At 40.2% G+C, this 18204-nt stretch overlaps 1 protein-coding gene across 5 annotated transcripts in view; it reads left to right on the forward strand.

The window, feature by feature from the left end:
• LOC144688517 (zinc finger and BTB domain-containing protein 46-like) overlaps positions 1-18204 on the forward strand; it is an 89903-nt gene that overhangs the window by 29250 nt on the left and 42449 nt on the right. For all 5 annotated transcript variants that reach the window (XM_078555192.1, XM_078555190.1, XM_078555188.1 and 2 more), the window contains one exon: positions 2066-3042. In XM_078555192.1, the coding sequence (XP_078411318.1) occupies positions 2066-3042 (977 nt within the window). The remainder of the gene's footprint in view (positions 1-2065; positions 3043-18204) is intronic.

The raw sequence follows: 18204 nt of genomic DNA on the forward strand, positions 1-18204 counted from the left end.
AATGACATATGATGGTTTAGATGATTGCCTTCTCTTTGGGAGGACACCTGAATTAGGTAAGAGCAAGCCATGATTTGTCTGCCGTAATAAAAACCAAATGCTGGAAGTACTCTGGTCTGACCATATTTGTTGAGAGAGATAGTTAACGTTTCTAGTAAAATATGACTACAGAACTGAAGGATGGTGGAAGTGTAATGGGGTATCTGCTGTCAAAAGAGGGTGGGCGGAGAACAAAAGGGAAAGTCTGGGATAGAAAAGAGAGCAGGAGAGATCAAATGATGAAGATGTCATGGAACAAAAAGCAAAAGGAATGGTAATTGTTGTAGTAAAGAGATAAAGCATTTGTCCAGATTAAATGTAAGTGCCAGCATAATGAAAGCTCTGTCTAAAAGCAGAAGAACAAGACTGAAACTGGCACATGGCAAAAAAAATCAAAATGAAGGACAGAACTCATTCTAAAATTGTTGAACTCAATTTTGAGTCTGGAAGGCTGTAAAGTGCATAATCAGAAGTTGTGATGCAATTCCTTGAGCTTGTGTGGAGCTTCACTGGAACACTTCAGTGGTCTGAGGACAGAAAAGTGAACGTGAGCAAGGTGGTGAATTAAATGGCAAGGAACCATAAGCTCAGGATCATGCTTGCAGTCTGAGCAGAAGTGTTCTGCACAGCGGTCACCCAATCTGCGTTTCCTCTCCCCAATGTCGAGGAGACTCCATCATGAGCAGTGAATATGGTATGCTAATTGAAAAAAGTAGGGTAAATCACCACTTCACCTGGGAGTGTTTGAGGCCTTGGACTGTGAAGAGAGAGAAGGTAAAAGTGCAGGTGTTACACCTGCAATTTAATTAGAAGGTGCTGTCGAAAGGGATGAGGTGTTGGGGGGTGATTGAGGAATGGACCAGGGCATAGGGGATGGAATGGTCCTTGGGGAATGCTGAAAGGGGAGGGGGAGATAACTTACGTGCCATCATACTGGAGGTGGTGAGGAAATGGTGGAGGATGAACCTTTGAATGTCGAGGCTGGTGAGGTGGAAAGTAAGGACAAGGGGAACTCTACCCTGGCTCTGGGGGAAGGGGTGAGAGTGGAAGTGTGGGAAATAGGGCGGACACAGTTGAGAGCCTTGCCAACCACAGTGAGGTGAACCCTCGATTGAAGCAAAAGGAGGATGTATCAGAAGCACTGCTGTGGAAGGTTGTCTCATCAGAACAAATGTGATGGAGACTGAAAACTGTGAGTGGAATGGAGTCCATATGGGAAGCAGGTTGTGAGGAAGAATAATCGAGGTAGCTGTGAGAGATGGTGGGCACATAATGAATATTAGTAGACAGCCTATCCCCAGAAATGGAGATGAAGAAGCTGAGGGAGGGAAGTGGCGGAGATGAACCATGTGCAGTTGAGTGTGTGAAAATTGGAAGCTGAAGCTTTGATGGTGTCTGCCAACTTAATGGTACCCTCAGTCCTGTTAGTTCTCTCATGGGCCATATTTGCCATCTGACTTTTTTTTATTCGTTCATGAAATGTGGGTGTCGCTGGCTAGGCCAGCATTTATTGCCCATCCCTAATTGTCCTTGAGGTGGTGGGGAGCCGCCACCTTGAAATGCTGCAGTCCATGTGGTGTCGGTACACTCGGTGCTGTTAGGGAGGGAGTTCCAGGATTTTGACCCAGCGACAGCAAAGGCAATATAGTTCCAAGTCAGGATTGTGAGTGGCTTGGAGGGGAACTTCCAGGTAGTGGTGTTCTCGTGTGTCTGCTGCCCTTCTCCTTAAATGCTTTGTATTAAAAAGTGTAAAGAGCTATCGTTTTACAGTTTATATTTTTTGGATAACACCATAAATAGATTTGAATTCACTATATATCTTGCCCTGTAATACATTTTAGTTGCTAGAATGTATAATACGCAGTACTCTGAATTGAGAATGGATATTGGGACATAATATGAAGTTATATTGCCTTTATTAAGCACAGCTACTTGTTAAATTAGGATTGGGATTCTGATTTAATTTTACCACTAATGTCTTGCAAAGTTGATATTAATTTTTTTCTCCACTCTTTCCTGTTGTTAGGATTCAGAAGCAGCAACAATATTTGTCAATGAACAATCGAAAGGACGACATGGAGATCACTTCTCATTATCGCCACTTACTGCAGGAATTGAATGAACAACGGCAACATGGCATCCTATGCGATGTCTGCATCATTGTAGAGGGGAAAATCTTTAAAGCGCACAAAAATGTTCTGCTTGGTAGTAGCCGTTACTTCAAGACTTTGTACTGTCAGGTGCAGAAGATGTCCTCAGACCAGGCCACAGTGACTCATTTGGACATAGTCACAGCGCAAGGTTTCAAAGTAATCATTGATTTTATGTATTCAGCACACCTAGCACTGACTAGCAAGAATGTCATTGAGGTGATGTCAGCTGCAAGTTATTTGCAGATGACAGACATAGTTCAGGCATGTCACAGTTTTATCAAGGCAGCTTTAGACATCAGTATAAAGACTGAGCCATCAGAGGATATTATGGAGTATGATATGGGAGCCCCCTCAAGCAGCAGCATTGATGTTGTGACGCCAGTAGCAGTGGGCAGGAGTAGCTCTCCCTGGTTGGAAAGACGACGAACAAGCCCTGCAAATTCTTCTGGAGATTCGGCAATTGCAAGCTGTCACGATGGTGGAAGCAGCTACAGCAAAGAGGAACATGAGCAGAAAACTGACAGTCATGATGACATCTCGTCACAGTCACTCTGGTCCAGTGATGCTGGTTACAATTCATTTAGAGTCAAGGAGGAGCAGATATCTCCTTCGCATTATGGAGGCGCTGAACTGAGAGAATCTCACCTTGGCAAGAACAGTACTTCACAGAACACTTTTTCTGATCAGGTCCCTGAGGTGTGGCAGCTGCCTGGCCGGAAAAAGAATCGTAAAAATAAGCAAACAGTACGCCATATTACACAGCATGTTGAAGTGGATAGCAGAGCCAGCTCCCCAATGCCTTCGATGTTTACTGTTGCTGGGTGGCCATATAATAGCCGTGATGGGGCAGGTAAGCAAAATATTCAATTGTTTGTTTAAAATTTTATAACTATTATCAGTCATTAAATCTTAACATCACACAGCAAGGTTATTCATTTCCTAGTGCTTTGTTGGCTTTTTGATAGAACTATCCATCATGTCCCACTCTTGCTCTTTCCCCAAAGCCTTGTCAAATACTAGACTACAATAAATTTGAGAATAGTAGTTTTCATAATTTTGTAACATTTAAGTAAAGTAGTATGACCTCTAAGTGAGGTATGCCAAATTAGTAGCTGGGAAAAAAGTCTTTGCAAATGAATAATGAAATGATAATTTTATTGAATTTTGAATAAATTGCGCCACTCAATAATTTGCCAATTGAAGATCCATAATTTAAATTAGCGTTGCCTTAGAAGTTTAACATGGAATAACCACCAGTCACAGCTGCCATTTTACCTTCGGGTTGATTGGGTGGACTGTAACTGTGTATTTTTTAACTTGCTTAACTTTTCTCAGGTAGGTGTGGTGGAATGATGGACATAAGCTTACTCACACCTATTACTTCACTTGATTTGGAAGTAGATGATAGTTGGATTGAAGATATATTAAAATTTTTCCATCTTTGTTTCTGGAGAGATTAGGCTGCAACCATTCTCTCGGAGTTTTTAGATTAGGTAGTATCCAGTATTTTTCAATTGCAGTTTATTTTCGAGTGAGTTCCTAACCCCTTCTTAGAACGGAACCTAGTCATATCAACTTTGTATGAGACTGCTATTCTATACATAGCTTCATTGATAAGTTGGTCATGGAATCTTCTGTCGAAGTTTCAAAATTGATCATTTAGAGCAATTGTTAGATAAATAAAAAGAAAATGTTTCCAATTTTCAACCCCCACCCCCTTGCCACAGCCTCCAACTTTGAATTTGTTCTTCTTCATCTTGGCGTTGTTTAGAAAATGGAAACATGGCATGGCCTCCAGTGAAGTAACTCACTGGTGTTCTCCCGAGTATAATCACCGAATGATAAAAGTTAAGACATTTGATATTGGTGACTGGAGTCAGTGTGTAATTAACAATCATTTCAATTTTTCTTTTATAAAACGCTAATGTGTGTTCATTTTAACAGTGGGTGTAATGCTTGTTTTACTTTTGCGTTATCTTGATTTTAGAATCATTTTGCCTGATGCTTGAGGCCTGATTTAACATCATAGAGCTTCCAGCGTTCAATTGTGTTATTGCCTTGTGTTTTAGATGTGGAATTTTGTGGCGTTTTTAATGTTTCTGTAAGTTAGAAAATTAAACCTGCTCTATTAGAGCAAATAAAATTACTGATTTCTTTGCCCTGAAATCTACTGAATATTCAGATGCAAAAAAAAATTCTCAACAGATTTTTGTTTGCTTCCTCCATTAGTACATATTTTTCTCCTGTGACCGGGTCCTTTAACCAGCTTTCCTCTTTACCTCCTCACCATTCAAGGGCCCAAACACTCCTTTCAGGTGAAGCAGCACTTCACTTGCACCTCCTTCAGTTTCGTTCACTGCATTCGCTGCTCCGAATGCGGCCTCCTCTGCATTGGAGAGACCAAAGTTAGACTGGGTGAACACTTTGCAGAACACCTTTGGTCTGTATGCAAGCATGTCCCAGATCTTCCTGTCGCTTGCCATTTCAATACACCATCCTGCTCTCATGCCCACATGTCCGTTGTTGGCTTGCTGCAATGTTCCAGTGAAGCCCAACGCAAACTGGAGGAACAGCACCTCATCTTCCAATTAGGCACTATACAGCCTTCCAGACTTAACATTTGAGTTCAACAACTTCAGACCATGAACACACTCCCCTATCCTCATCTGTTTTTTTTTACCCCCCTTTTCAAACATATATATTTTTATTTTTTTATTTTTATTTATTTTTTTTTATTCACTTAGTTTTATTTATTTTCATTTTTATTCATTTATTCATTGTTTTATCCTCACCTTTTACCCTATTTTCAATCTTTTTTCCCCACCACCGTCCCCTCCCCCCAGCTTCACAAGGGCCATCTGTCACTTGTTCATGTTGTTCTTTTCAGAGTGCTTACCCTTGTCCTGCTGCTATCACATTCTGCTTTCTTACCTTAATGCCACTATCAGCATCTCATTTAGCCCTTACCACTACCATTAACACCCCCTTTGCCCTTTTTGTTGATGACATCTTTGTCAATCTCTCCATTGCCTCCACCTATCGCTGGCCTTCTATCCAGCTTCACCTGCTCCACCCCCCCCCCCCCCCCCCCCCCTAAAACAGTATAAATTTCATCACGTTTTTACTTCTCTTTAGCTCTGAAGAAGAGTCATATGGACTCGAAACATTAACTCTGTCTTTCTCTCCAAAGATGCTGTTAGAACTACTGAGTTTTTCCAGAATTTTCTGTTTTTGTTTCAGATTTCCAGCATCCACAATGTTTTATCTTTCCTCTTTAGTTTCTGTTTGAACTGTCCAAATTTTACAGATAGAACTTTTCATAGAAATTACATTGTTCGAGAAGTTCAGAACCATTAAAGAAAAGGAAATGCTTTAGAGAAAGGCAAGACTAACTCTAGGGGAGTGCTTACCTCTGGATATTAGAAAACTAAAGTGTACGCAAGAAGGGGAATGAAATAAAAGGAAGAAAAATAGCTTGGAAGGCGTATTATAAAGCATTGACTTTTAATGGACCTTGTCGTTTGCTTTAGCTTTTAAAACAATTAATTACATCTTGGAAAATGCAGGTTTTCATAGTTGAAGCACAATTACATTTGTAACTGCCATTTGCATGTCTGCTTAACCTCTTGCAGTTATTATGGAATCTTTCAGTTTAAGCCTGTCTGTCATTTGATCATTATTCATATTTCAGATGTTTACATTTTCTGCAATCAAATCATGGGGTGCAATTTTTTATTTCTGAAGAAGCATATCCAGGTCATTAAGATGCTTTCCATTTCAAACCTATAATAACAGCCATGTGGTTGACTCTTGAATGTTCTCTGAACAAGGGCAATTAGGGATGAGTAATAAATGCTGGCCTAGCCAGTGACGCCCACATCCCGTGAATGAATTAGAAGAAAATAACAGTTGTGGAATTCGATTAAGATTTCCGCGATTAGTTATGTACCCCAATTTTATTTGTGAAACCTACTTCTGGCTTGCACTTGGATTTCTTTACAGCAACCCATTAGATTTTAAACTAAAGTAAATACACTGACCTGCATGAGCAATTGATAGTTCTGATCAGCCAAATGCTGTAAGTATTAATTAGAAATCCTGTTTATATCAATATTGCTGAGTGAGTAATTTTGAATACAGATATAACTGACCTCATTGAATAATTCAATTTATGCAATAGTTTTCAAGTTTGTGCATCAGATGATGAAAAGCTCATAATCATAAGAAGGTTGCATGGCGAGGACCCCCATATAATAAGTAAAATACCACACTTTGAATTCTGTAGTGTGAACGAAATCAGCTTAATCTACATTCTGTTGGTTTAGCGAATGCCTTATTTATCCTTAAATGTTTGTTATGCTGATTTTGAGTCTTATTTGTTCCTTTGTTTGCTCTTTTCTATGCACTTCTTGACATTGGATGGTTAGTGCAGAACTCGTGTGCTTTCCTACTCTATATCTGTCTGTCTAAAATGATTGCCTTCCCTGTCAATGTACGGTTTCCATTAAGCTGTATTAATATGCATGGATTACACTGAGCCCTGCAAGCACCACCTCATATTGCTCTAATTTATTTTCTAGGTAATGGTACTGAGGTAGGCATCTGCGAGTGAATTATTCAACACCAAAAAAACCTCTTCCTGTCCCGATGTTTTAAAATTTCATTTTTAACTAATGTAATTGTACTCAGATGATTAAAGAAATCAGACTTTGTTTAAAATACTACCTTCCTTCTACCAGTAGGTTATTTAAAATCAAACTTTCAATTTGACTATGTGTCTTAGTCTTCTGAATGGTACTTAATTCTCTTAAATTTGCTTTAAGTTGTCTACATGGGGAGCCTGAGAGAATGTTTGTTTTAAAACTCTGGTTATTGCCACTTTGCAGTATAAAGTCTTCATTAAAAGTTCTGTAATGATTGGAGCAGGCATTATTGGATCATTTATGATTCTGTTATTTGGCAACGTTAATTTTTTTAATCATAGAAAATACTATCAGGAAATACTCAGCAGTTCTGGCAGCATCTGTGGAGAGGGAACCAGTGTTGATGTTTCAGGCTTGTGACCTTTCATCAAAACAGGTTTTAAGCAAGTGAAAGGGACGGGGTGGGGTGTGGGGGAGAAGAGTGGGATGAAGAACAAAAGGGAATGTCAATGGTAGGGTGAAAGACAGAGATTAAAGACAAAGGGTCAAAAGGATAGAAATACAACAAGTAAAGAAACAAAAGATGTGTCTAGAGGAGATGTGAATGGCAGAATGGTGAATAGCTGCTGAGCAAAAGCAAAAGGGAAAAGAGAAACAAGAGGAGGAAATGCAATGGAAAAGGAAGCCATTGAGGCCAAAAGTTATGATCTCAAATTGTTGAGCTCTTTGCCAAGTCCAGAAGGGCTGTGAAGTGCCAAATCCAAAGATGGGACGCTGTTTTCTTGAGCTTGCATTGGGCTTCATTGGAACACTACAGGAGACCGAGAACAGAGAGGTCAGAGTCACATGGTGGAGAATTAAAATGACAGGCAACTGGAAGCTCAGGATCACCCAATCTGCATTTCATCACTCCCAACATAAACGAGACTACATCGTGAACAGTGAATACAGTATACTGAATTCCAAGTACATTAAGTAAATTACTGCTGCATTTGAAGTTTTCTTTTTATTCATTCATGGGATGTTGGCATCACTGGCTAGGCCAGCATTTATTGCCCATCCCTAATTGCCCTTGTTCAGAGGGCATTTTTTGTGCCAGCCACATTGCTGTGGGTTTGGAGTCATAGGTAGGCCAGATCAGGGAAGGACAGCAGATTTCCTTCCCTAAAGGGCATTGGTGGTATACTGGATGATGGGAAGGGAGGAGGTAAGAGGCTGTATTGCATCCCCTGCACTTGGAAAGGTGCTGTGGAAAAGGGACAGGATATTGGGGTGACTGTGCAGTGAACCAGGCTGTTGTGGGGAAGCAATCATTTTGGAATGCTGAAAGAAGAGGCAAGGAAAAGATGTGTTTTGTGGTGGCACTAAGCTGGAGGTGACAAAATGATGATGTGCACATTGGTGCAGTGGAAGATGAGGATAAGGGGAACCGTATCATGGTTTTGGGAGGGAAGGGAAGGGATGAGAGTAGAACTGCGTGAAATATAATAGCTATGCCCAAGGGCCTTGGCAACCACAGTGTGTGTGGGGCTCCTCAGTTGAGGGAAAAGGAAGCAGTAGTATGGAGCGTAGTTCTGATAATGGAGATGCAACTGAGATGAGGGACTGACATTCCTCTGCATCTCCAGCGGAATTGTGAATAGTGATGGTCCTTGAAATGATGGTTTGATGTTTGTTGCAGCTATGGTCGGGGCAGTAGGAGTTGTGAAAAAGAATTTTCATTCCTGCTTGAGTTATTAATATTACCTTCTTTCTTTGGTGAATTTCTGTTTTCCTAGCTCTGTTCTCTTTGGATTTTGCCTGCTTTGCCCTCCATGTGCTTATTAGTTATAAATATTTGCAAGAATTAAAAAATAGGGATAAAGCAAAAACTCAAAACAGGAAATGGAGGAAAAATAGAAATTAAACCAGGAAAGTACATGACATAGCTAGAAATATTAGGTTAGGGCAAAATGAATAGGCTGCTGTTTTCCGTATAAGGGGTAATTTCACCAACGTTGAATCTTTGAGATGGAATTATATTTAATATTTTCAAATTAAACAGTTTGCATTGTAATTTTTCAGTTGCCTTTCAAACGTGCAAATAGCTTGCATATCTTTTTCACCACTATGAAACTTTAATATTTAAATGTGATATATCACATTTGAGATGCTCCAATTCTTTCTCCTCAACTTTTGCATTATAGTTTAGGCAGCTGAGAGTGATGGCTAAAAGATCACTATTTTGAAATCACCTGAAGCATGTTAGATGTTGGGTGAAACTAGAGTTCCATCTTTGCGTGCCGTGATTTGGTTTTGATTTAGGGATAGTTCTCAGTTCCTGCACCATTTGGAAAATAATTCTGAGAATTAGCTCCTTGTGTGAAGCCCATTTAACTCAACAATTGATAACAACTCAATTAAGATATATGGTAACTTCTCATTTACTGGGAAATGTACATACAATTGAGGATGCGGGTTCAACAACCTTCATGAAGGAGGATCAGGTGGGGCCAGTCCTCCAACTGGTTTATGAATGAAGAAAACCCAAGAACAAAGAGGTAGCTTCAAATCAAGAAGTGACAATTCTCATCAATCTATAAGCAATCAAAACAGCACTGAAAGGAATGGAAAAACTACAAAGCATAGGAGCAGATGAGGTTCCAGCAGAAGTATGGATCTGCCTCGGTGAATACAGGGCCCTGGTCCTGAACAAGCTACTCAATTGTGTTCTGAGAAGGGAGAAAATCCCAAGGGTTGCGAAGTATTTTGATACCAATATTCAAAGGAAAGGGAGACATTTAAGACTGCAAAAAACCATCGAGGAATTAAACTCTTAACACACACCTTTGAGACGTGGAAGAGAATCATGGAGCAGAAACTGAGAAAGTTAATGGAAATCCATGAAGGTCAGTTTGGATTCATGCCTGGTGGAAGCACCGCCGATGCGGTTTCTGTTTTTGAACAAGTGATGGAAAAATATTGGGAAAGCCAATGCAACATGAAGATTGTATTCACCGATCTAGAGAAGGCTTATGACTGCGTGCTGAGGGGGAAAGTCCAGAGACGTACTAGAATTTGTGGAGTCTCTGAGAAATATAAATAATTATTACAGGATATGTACAAGGAGTGCCAGTTGTGGCAGAAGATGGAAGTATGAAAATGAAAGTTAAGCAACAGATTAGTTCTAGTTGAAGTAATTGGAAGAAGTTCAGCGGAGTGTTGTGTGATAGAAAAGTATTGCTGAAACTGAAAGGATGAATCTACAAGACGGTTTAGACTGATGTTATTACATCGTCCAGAAACTTGGGAAACAACAAGAAGAGAGGAACAATAACGTAGTAGTGAGATGCAGATGCTGAGATGAATGTGTGAAGTGACGCTAAAGGACAATATCAGGAGCCAGTGGGACAGTAAAGATTGTAGGAGCATTGAACAAAGTAGCCGAGAAGAGATTGAAATGTTGTGGTCATCTGTTGCAAAGAGAGGAAATGTGGCTAGGCGAGTGATGGAAATGGGACTGCCAGCTAGAATTAGAAAAGGAAGGCCTAAGACCAGATGGAAAGATGTGGTGATGAGAGATGTAAATGCAGTGGGATTGGAAGAGAAATGGGTATTGACAGGAGGAGATAGAGAAGGTTGATCAACCAACATTGTGGCGACTGCAAATGAATTGGGAGAAGCTTAAAGAAGTACTTTGTGGAATAATTTTGCTGAATTTGTCCTGTACATTGACATGTTTGCATCATGATACCATTTTTGCATCATGTAGCAGTATTCTGGTGCATTGAATTAACTGAGTACCTGAGGTGGCCGTCATTCCGGTGTCAGTTCTGTCTTTGTTGCAGGGGTAGGATAGGTAATATTATTAGTAGGAGTGCAGTTGATGCCAGGAAAACATCTAGCTTGCCATTGGCAATTAGTACGATGTAAAGCCACCTCCAAATGAACTTTTTCAAATTAGCAGTGTAATTGAAGAAACAGCATAGGCTCGCAAGTTCTGTGGAAAAAGGCTTTTGTCACGTCAGTCAGTGAATTTACCTGGCTATCTGGACTAAAGTGAGAACCAGCGGGTAATACGTTGACTGACACTAGATTGAAGAATATTTGAGAGAAACCCCAGCATGGCCTCTGATTTTAAAAGGAATCAGCAACTGAGTGCAAAAGACAAGGTTAAACCATCTTCAGCCAGAATTGCTGAGTGAACAGTCCATCTTTGCTTCCTCCTGAAATCCCCACGATCACAGATGCCAGCCTTCAGCCAATTTGATTCACTCCACATTAGATCAGGAAATGGCTGAGCACACTGGATACAACCAAGGCTATGGGCCCTAACAACAACCCTGTTTAATGCTGAAGATATGTGTGCAAGAACCAGCCATATCTCTAGTGGAGTTGTACAGTACAACGCTGGCATCTACTGAAAAAAAAGTGGAAAATTTCCCAGCGATATCCTGTCCAGAAAAAGGACAAATCCAATTAGTATTCCATTAATCCAAGTGATGGAATGTGCCACTTACATTGTTATCAAACAGCACTTAACATTAATCAGCTCCATTTGGCTCCTGACCTCATGAATTCTGCAGGTGAGGTGAGAGTGACTGGACTTGACATCAAGGCAGTATTTGACCGAATGTGGCATTAAGGACCTCTCGTAAAGTCGAGGCCAATGGGAATCGGAGCTGGGAGTGCTCTCCGTTGGTTGGAGTCATAGCTAGCATAAAGCTTGGATGCCAACCATCTCAGCTGGAGGGCATCGCTATAGGAGTTCCTCAAGGCAGTGTCCGAGGCCCAACCATCTTCATTCAGCTGCTTCACCAATAAACATCCCTCTATATCATAACGCCAGAAACAGGATGTTCACTCTGTTTGCTTTCATTTCCTTGATGATGAAGCTGTCTGTGGCCATCTGCAACAAAAAGCCTGCACAACATCCAATCTTATAATAAGTGACAGGTAAGAGTTGCACTACGCAAGTGCCAAACATTGATCATTTCCAACAAGAGCGACTCTAACCACCTGATATTCAATAGTGTTACCATCACCGAATGTCCCACCGTCAAAGCCCTGGGGGCCACCAGCATCCAGAAATCTAACTGGTTCAGCCACCGACTTTTCAAGGGCAACTGGGCTTGAACAATAAATGTTGGCTACTGATGTCTGCATTCCCGTGAGTGAATAAATGTTTTTTAAAATAGATGGCATGCAGTTTAACCAAAGCTTTTGGCAGTTGTTGGGGGGGAAAAAAAAAAGAAGCCTCTCTGGTCTTGTCAGAATGACTGTTTAACGGTGAAGATGTTGCTCTCCTGTCCTAAAATCATATAAACATAAGAATTAGGAGAAGTAGGTCATACCCTAGCTTCCAGACTATAGCGTTTACAGAAACAGCACGCCTATCCCAACTGTTAAGAAAATTGAATTTTTGTCAGGATCGGAAACATGGTATCCAAATTACCCAAGTACCTGAAGTTAAAATGATAGAGGTTAGATGTGGTAATCTGCACGTGAGGGTGTTCACTTTGTTTTCTGAGCACCTAATGTTTTACCCAAAGGATTTTTAATAATGTATGAGAAACAATATTTTAGAGAATTGCTGAAATATCTTTACTGCCCAAGGAAATAAGTTTTAATCCAAACAATAAAGCTATATGTAAATCCTCTTAAAATCTGTTCCGAAATTCTACAAGGTGTAATCTTTAAGCCTTTCTCTAACACCGAGGCATCACATTTATCATACCTAGTGAAAATTATCCAATCTTGGACCAGATGGTCAGGAGTGCCTCTCAGCAAACTTAGTTTTAGCAAGTGTTTAGATTCCTTTTTGGTTTATGATGGTTGTTTTGGAACTGTATTTGCAATTCCCAAACAATGTATAATCAATCTATTTATAAACCTGGGATTTCATTTGTTGTAAGAAAATTCAGCATAGTACACAATTTTGTAGAATATGTGATGTGAAATATTACCCATGTGACATTACTCTTCCATATTTCAATACTGTAGCTGATTGCACACTCCACCAGGGTTTATTGGGTAAGAGCCCAAGTTTCATATCACTTGCATTAGTAACTCCAGCAGCATGCAGTAAGATTGTTGGACACAAATTGGGACGAGGAATGTAGTTTTTTCGTATCCTTTTTATCATAAAGGATGCAGTTATCACTTCACTTTCTATCCTTGCCTTGCCCCCATTGCAGTTGAAAAGCATATCCATTTTCCTGTTACTTTGATGCCCTCCTTGCTAACTTTGCAAGCACCACTCTACATGACCCATGCCCTTTCTTCAACTTTGCCCTGTCATTGCCAAACTCCTTTGGTTTCTTAACATCCAGCTTGGTGAATTGAAAATCCTTGTTCACTCACCCATCTATCGTTTTGCTTGATCATATTCACCTTGTACCCTTCCCTAACTCTACATCCCAGCCCATCCCTTCAGTTCTCCTGTGGCCTCCTGTGTGTTCCCAATGCAACAATGGATACAAATCCCAATTCTGAGATTCTATAAACCTCCCTTTTTTAAAAAAAAAAGTCAATTGTTTGGTGCAAATAATTCCTTCCCTGCCAGTTTTTAACATTGGGATTTAAGGTATAAAATAGCCAATGTTCTTCATAAACCAGCCAACTCCTACTTTAAAATTAAGGAATATATTTTATATCCGTGGGATGTTAATACAAATTTCAGGTTTAGCAGTATGTTGGTACTGATTTAGTGTAGAATTTAAATTATCCCTCACTTTGTGCATTTTCTTCAGGAGGGACAAGAGCAAGAAAAGGAATTTGTCTTCATTGTTTCAGGATTAGTATTTGTGTCAATGGATAGAAATGTATTTAAATAGTTAGTACAGCCTTTAGCCAAAGCCAAACAACCTTTTTAAAAGTAAATTAAATGAGGAATTTAAATGTATGATGATGCCTATTTCTGAATCCCATCTGAATAAGGCATTTTTTAGGTTTTAGCTATCAAAAGTAGCCCCCCACCCCCATCTTTATAATAACTTCTGCCATGAATCCTTATGCTGCCAGTTCAGTGAGCAAGAAGCAGTCTGTTAAAAGTAAAGACCTGTTGTTAAAATGAAGCTTGCCATTAGGAAGCATACAACACTGGTTAGCTGACTAACTGTGTTTCCTTATGAATATGCTTTCCTGTGCTTGATGCTGCTTTTCTCAAGCAATTCTGAGCTCAGAACTTGTATGTGAGTAGACTTACAAAGCTTGGAAGTGATGAAACCTTCTAGGACTTGTTCAGATTTATGTTGCAACATGTAGGTGATACAAGATTGACTGCTAATGTAGCAGAATATTTTGGGCAGAAGACGACCTTTAATCCTTGCATTTTGCAAATCCAAATTCCTTATTTTCCTAGGATATCATTTTAATACCTTGGCTAAGAACCCTTCAAAATAGCAGCCAGTTTTTCTATATTCTTGAGCCCTTTTAAGGTTTATCTTCAGTTGTTTGCACTGGCCAGTTCCTCCCTTTGTTCATTACCCTTTTCTGAGGAATTTCATCTGAATTGTCTAATTGCATTAGTTTTCCTTGTTTTGAATTTATTCCCTGGTTTTTGATTTCCATCATTAGCAGATAAACCCAAGTTGTCAACTTGATGAATCCGTGACAGATTAAAGTGCCCACTGTGACATGAAAATTTGAGATGTAAGACCAGGAAGAATCGGTGTATTATGGAATGCAGCAATGAAATTAAATATCCACACAAAGGCAACAGCAGCTCCATTGTCAGCCGATTCACTGACCATGTGAGGAATGGACCAGAGAGAAAAAAATGCTGCAAGTTTAGAGGGAAAAAGATTGGACTGAGTAAAAGGAGTAGAAAAATTAGAAATTGAAATGGCCAATGTCATGCTGACAATTCTCAATGGAAAAAATTAAGACAGGGTAAGTGGCCAGAAGGGTCCAGGTAAAACAAGAATTCTGAAGACTAGAGAAAGGGTCTGTTGTCCAGGGGAAGCCGCCTTGTGAAAATTGACAGAGGTAAAGGTGGCAGAAGAAGGGCTCAGCATGATGAAATTCACAAAGGTCGTGGGGGATGGTGGTGGGTCAGCACGTAAGGGAATTAAATTGAGATGTTTGTTGAGATATGACCATTCAGGGTCAGAGAGGGCAAAGTCAGGAGAGATAGTGGAAAAAGATGTAAAAGGGTGAGCAGGGATAGGGCCAGAAGAAACTGAGGGTGAAGAATGTTCAGGAGAGGCATAGAAGCTTATAACCCTTGATGTCAGAAAGGAAGAAAAAAATGTTTTTTTTTTAACAGCCTTTGATTTGTCTTTTAATATCATAAAACTGATGCTTAATTACACAATAATTTGACCCTTGACTTCCAAATTTTATGCTGCTGTTTTTACTATGGTGGCACTACAGTGTAAATGTTGTGAAGCTTTGAGATCTGCAGGAAGATCACAATTTCGAGGTTAGGAGCCTTTTACCCATTTCCCTCATTGGCATGGTCAATAGATACGCAATCCTCAAACACCAGAGTAGATGGAGGCCTTCTCAGATTCGTATTGCTGAATTTCATCTATTGAGCTCATAAAGCTCCTTGTATGTCCATTATTTTTCCACTTGTCTTTCCAATGATTAAAACAAAGATGTTCAAAACCCAACTTGGATAAATGGTTTCGCTTGATTACAAACACTTTACTGTACAAATAAAATCAGAGATTGGCAGAGATTGTTTAATGAGCAGGCTTTCAAATTATCCAGCTATTCCAAGTTCAGGCCAAGGGTGCTATTCTATTGTAGAAAGGTAACTGCAGAATGCAAAGCTGCAGTCTTGTTGGACTTGGGAATCTGGGTTACATGCGAGATTGTGCTCCATGCAACAAATTAAGCTTCTAAAATTTTTGAACATCTCGAGCCCTCCTGGAAAGATAGGCAAATGCTTTTTGTTGGAAATCAGTCCTTAGAAGTCAGCCACGTGGATTTTTTCTTAGTCTCAAGAGGAATACTTTAAAATTGTGATTTATAAGTTTATATCTATGTTCATATTAAGATATCTTTTCCCACTGCTTTAAATCTCTTGCTTTTTTAGATTTGACTCATTGACCTTAAGCAGAACTGTCAGTGTTTTCTGCGCATTTTGCTTCCTGGATTGTATCTTGATGGGTTTTGCATAGCAGAAGTACCACTCAGCTTTCTGCCATACAGTGGAATTGAAGGCATGAGATTGCTTTAAATGTAGGTTGGAATGAGGTGACAGCTGCAGTGGGTCGGGGGGGCTGGTGTTTGCTGGGTGGGTGGAGAGAAAAGAACGAAACGGCAGAGGGTGAGAAGAAAACATCAAAAATTGCACAAGAAAACTCGAATTTCTTTCCTACATTGTGTTGTCCCGACATGTCTAATGTTTACACATCGGGTTTCAATGGAATAAAAACAAAGGAAATTGTTCTTGCAGTTTCTTTTTGAGGACTTTGAGTGTGTTATGTTTTACCATTGGTACTGTTGCTAAATGATTTTCCTGGGGGGGTGGTGCTGGTCCTTGAGTTTATTCAAACGTGCTGTTGGCCCTCTTATTTGCCACACTCAGAATATTTGAAGTTTAATGGTCTGGAAGCCAGCTTTGGGCACATGCATAGCATTCTTCTGGTTGGGACTCTTTGAATTGCACAAAGATGATCTGAACTTTGGTGATCCAAATGAACAGCAAAATTGAGGTAGGCAGTTTTGACATTGAACATTGAAGTAAAGGAGGCACTGAAGAGTATGATTATGATAAAGGCATGGAATTTACTGGGACATTATGCCACTGTAGGTTAGACTGGTGCATGACCTGATCTTCCAGTAGTGAATTTGTGCTGTAAGTTTGTTGGAGAACTCCCAGGGGTATTACACTGTAATGGTCACCAAAAAGAAATGCGGAAATCTTCTAGTTTACTATACTATATTAAATGAATTATTTGGGGGTCTATTCAAAGTTAAACGTTAAAGCACAAAAAATTGGATAACTGGATTGAGTCTGGCTCTAAATTACAAAAATTGCTCACTATTCTAGAATTACCTTGGAATGCAAAGTTAACTCCTGGCTTTTCTTCACTGCAAACTGACATTTTAAACCTCTCTCTCCTGCTGGCTCCACCCTTGCATCTAAGAGCAATGTGAGGAGCTTATGGACTTCTTTGTCACGAAGATTGAGGCAGTTCTTTCATCTGACACTTCCCTGTCTTCTCTTAATCTGCTGGACTAAGATTCCTCTCAGGTTCCCCTTGCCCTAGACCTGAAGTTGCACCTTTCTCTCCTATCTTCCCCCTTCAAGTTCACCTTGTCCATGAAACCCACCACCTGCTCCTTCGACCCTATTCCCACTAAACTGCTGACCACCCAACTTCACTTACTGGTTCCCATGTTAACTGATAACTTTGACAGTTATCTCACCTCGGGCACCATTCACCCTCCCTTTGAAATCTGCTGTCATCATTCTCTCCTCGAAAAGAACAAATTTTTGACCCTGCTGTCCTGAAAATAACACTCCATCACCAACCCCACTTTTCTCTCAAGCCTTTGATCAAAATGCTGTTGCCTCCCAAATCTATGCCCGTCTTTTTCTGAACTTCATGGTTGAATTGCTCCAATCAGGTTTCTGCCCGTGCTGCAGTATTGAAACTGCTCTAATCAAAGTCACAAATGACATCCTATCATACTGCAACAGTGGTAAACCATCCTATTTGACCTGGCTGCAGGCTTTGACACAGTTTGACACTCACCTTCCTTGAGTGTCCCTCTTCCATTCTTCAGCTGTGTGGGACTGAACGCACATGATTGCTTTCTTCCCTATCCAGCTGTAGCCAGAGAATCATTAACAATGGCTTATCTTCTTGTTCCTGCACTGTTACTTCAGATGTCCTCTAAGAATCTTTGGCCCCTTTCTATTTGACATCTACATACTTCTCCTCAGTGACATAGCTAAAAACAGCATTTTTCAGCAATGTTCTTCATTCATGGGATGGGAGTGTTGCTATCAAGTCCAGTATTTATGCCCATTCCTAATGGCTTTTGAAAAGGTGCTGGTGAGCGCCGCCTCGAACCACTGCAGTCTGTGTAGTGTAGGTAACCACCCCTCCACAATTCTGTTGGGGTGTTTCAGGTTTTTTGACGTAATAGAGATGAAATATTTTCATGTCAGAATTGTATGTAACTTGGATGGGAATTGGTGGCATTCCCCTCCGCCTGCTGCCCTTGGGTTTTTCTGTTTGATACAAGCTGTGAATCTGCAAGTTGCTGAAGAAGCCATGGCAAGTTGTCGCAGTGCATCTTTTGGAGGTAAACACGGTAAACAGTATCGCTGATAGTGGAGGAAATAAATGTTTAAAATGGCATCAATTAAGCGAGCTGCGCACCAAATCATTTGGAGGGTATTCTGTCACAATATTAACTCCATC

The sequence above is a fragment of the Cetorhinus maximus genome, chromosome 13, assembly GCF_964194155.1.
Source record: "Cetorhinus maximus chromosome 13, sCetMax3.hap1.1, whole genome shotgun sequence".
In the NCBI taxonomy this organism is placed as follows: Eukaryota; Metazoa; Chordata; class Chondrichthyes; order Lamniformes; family Cetorhinidae; genus Cetorhinus; species Cetorhinus maximus.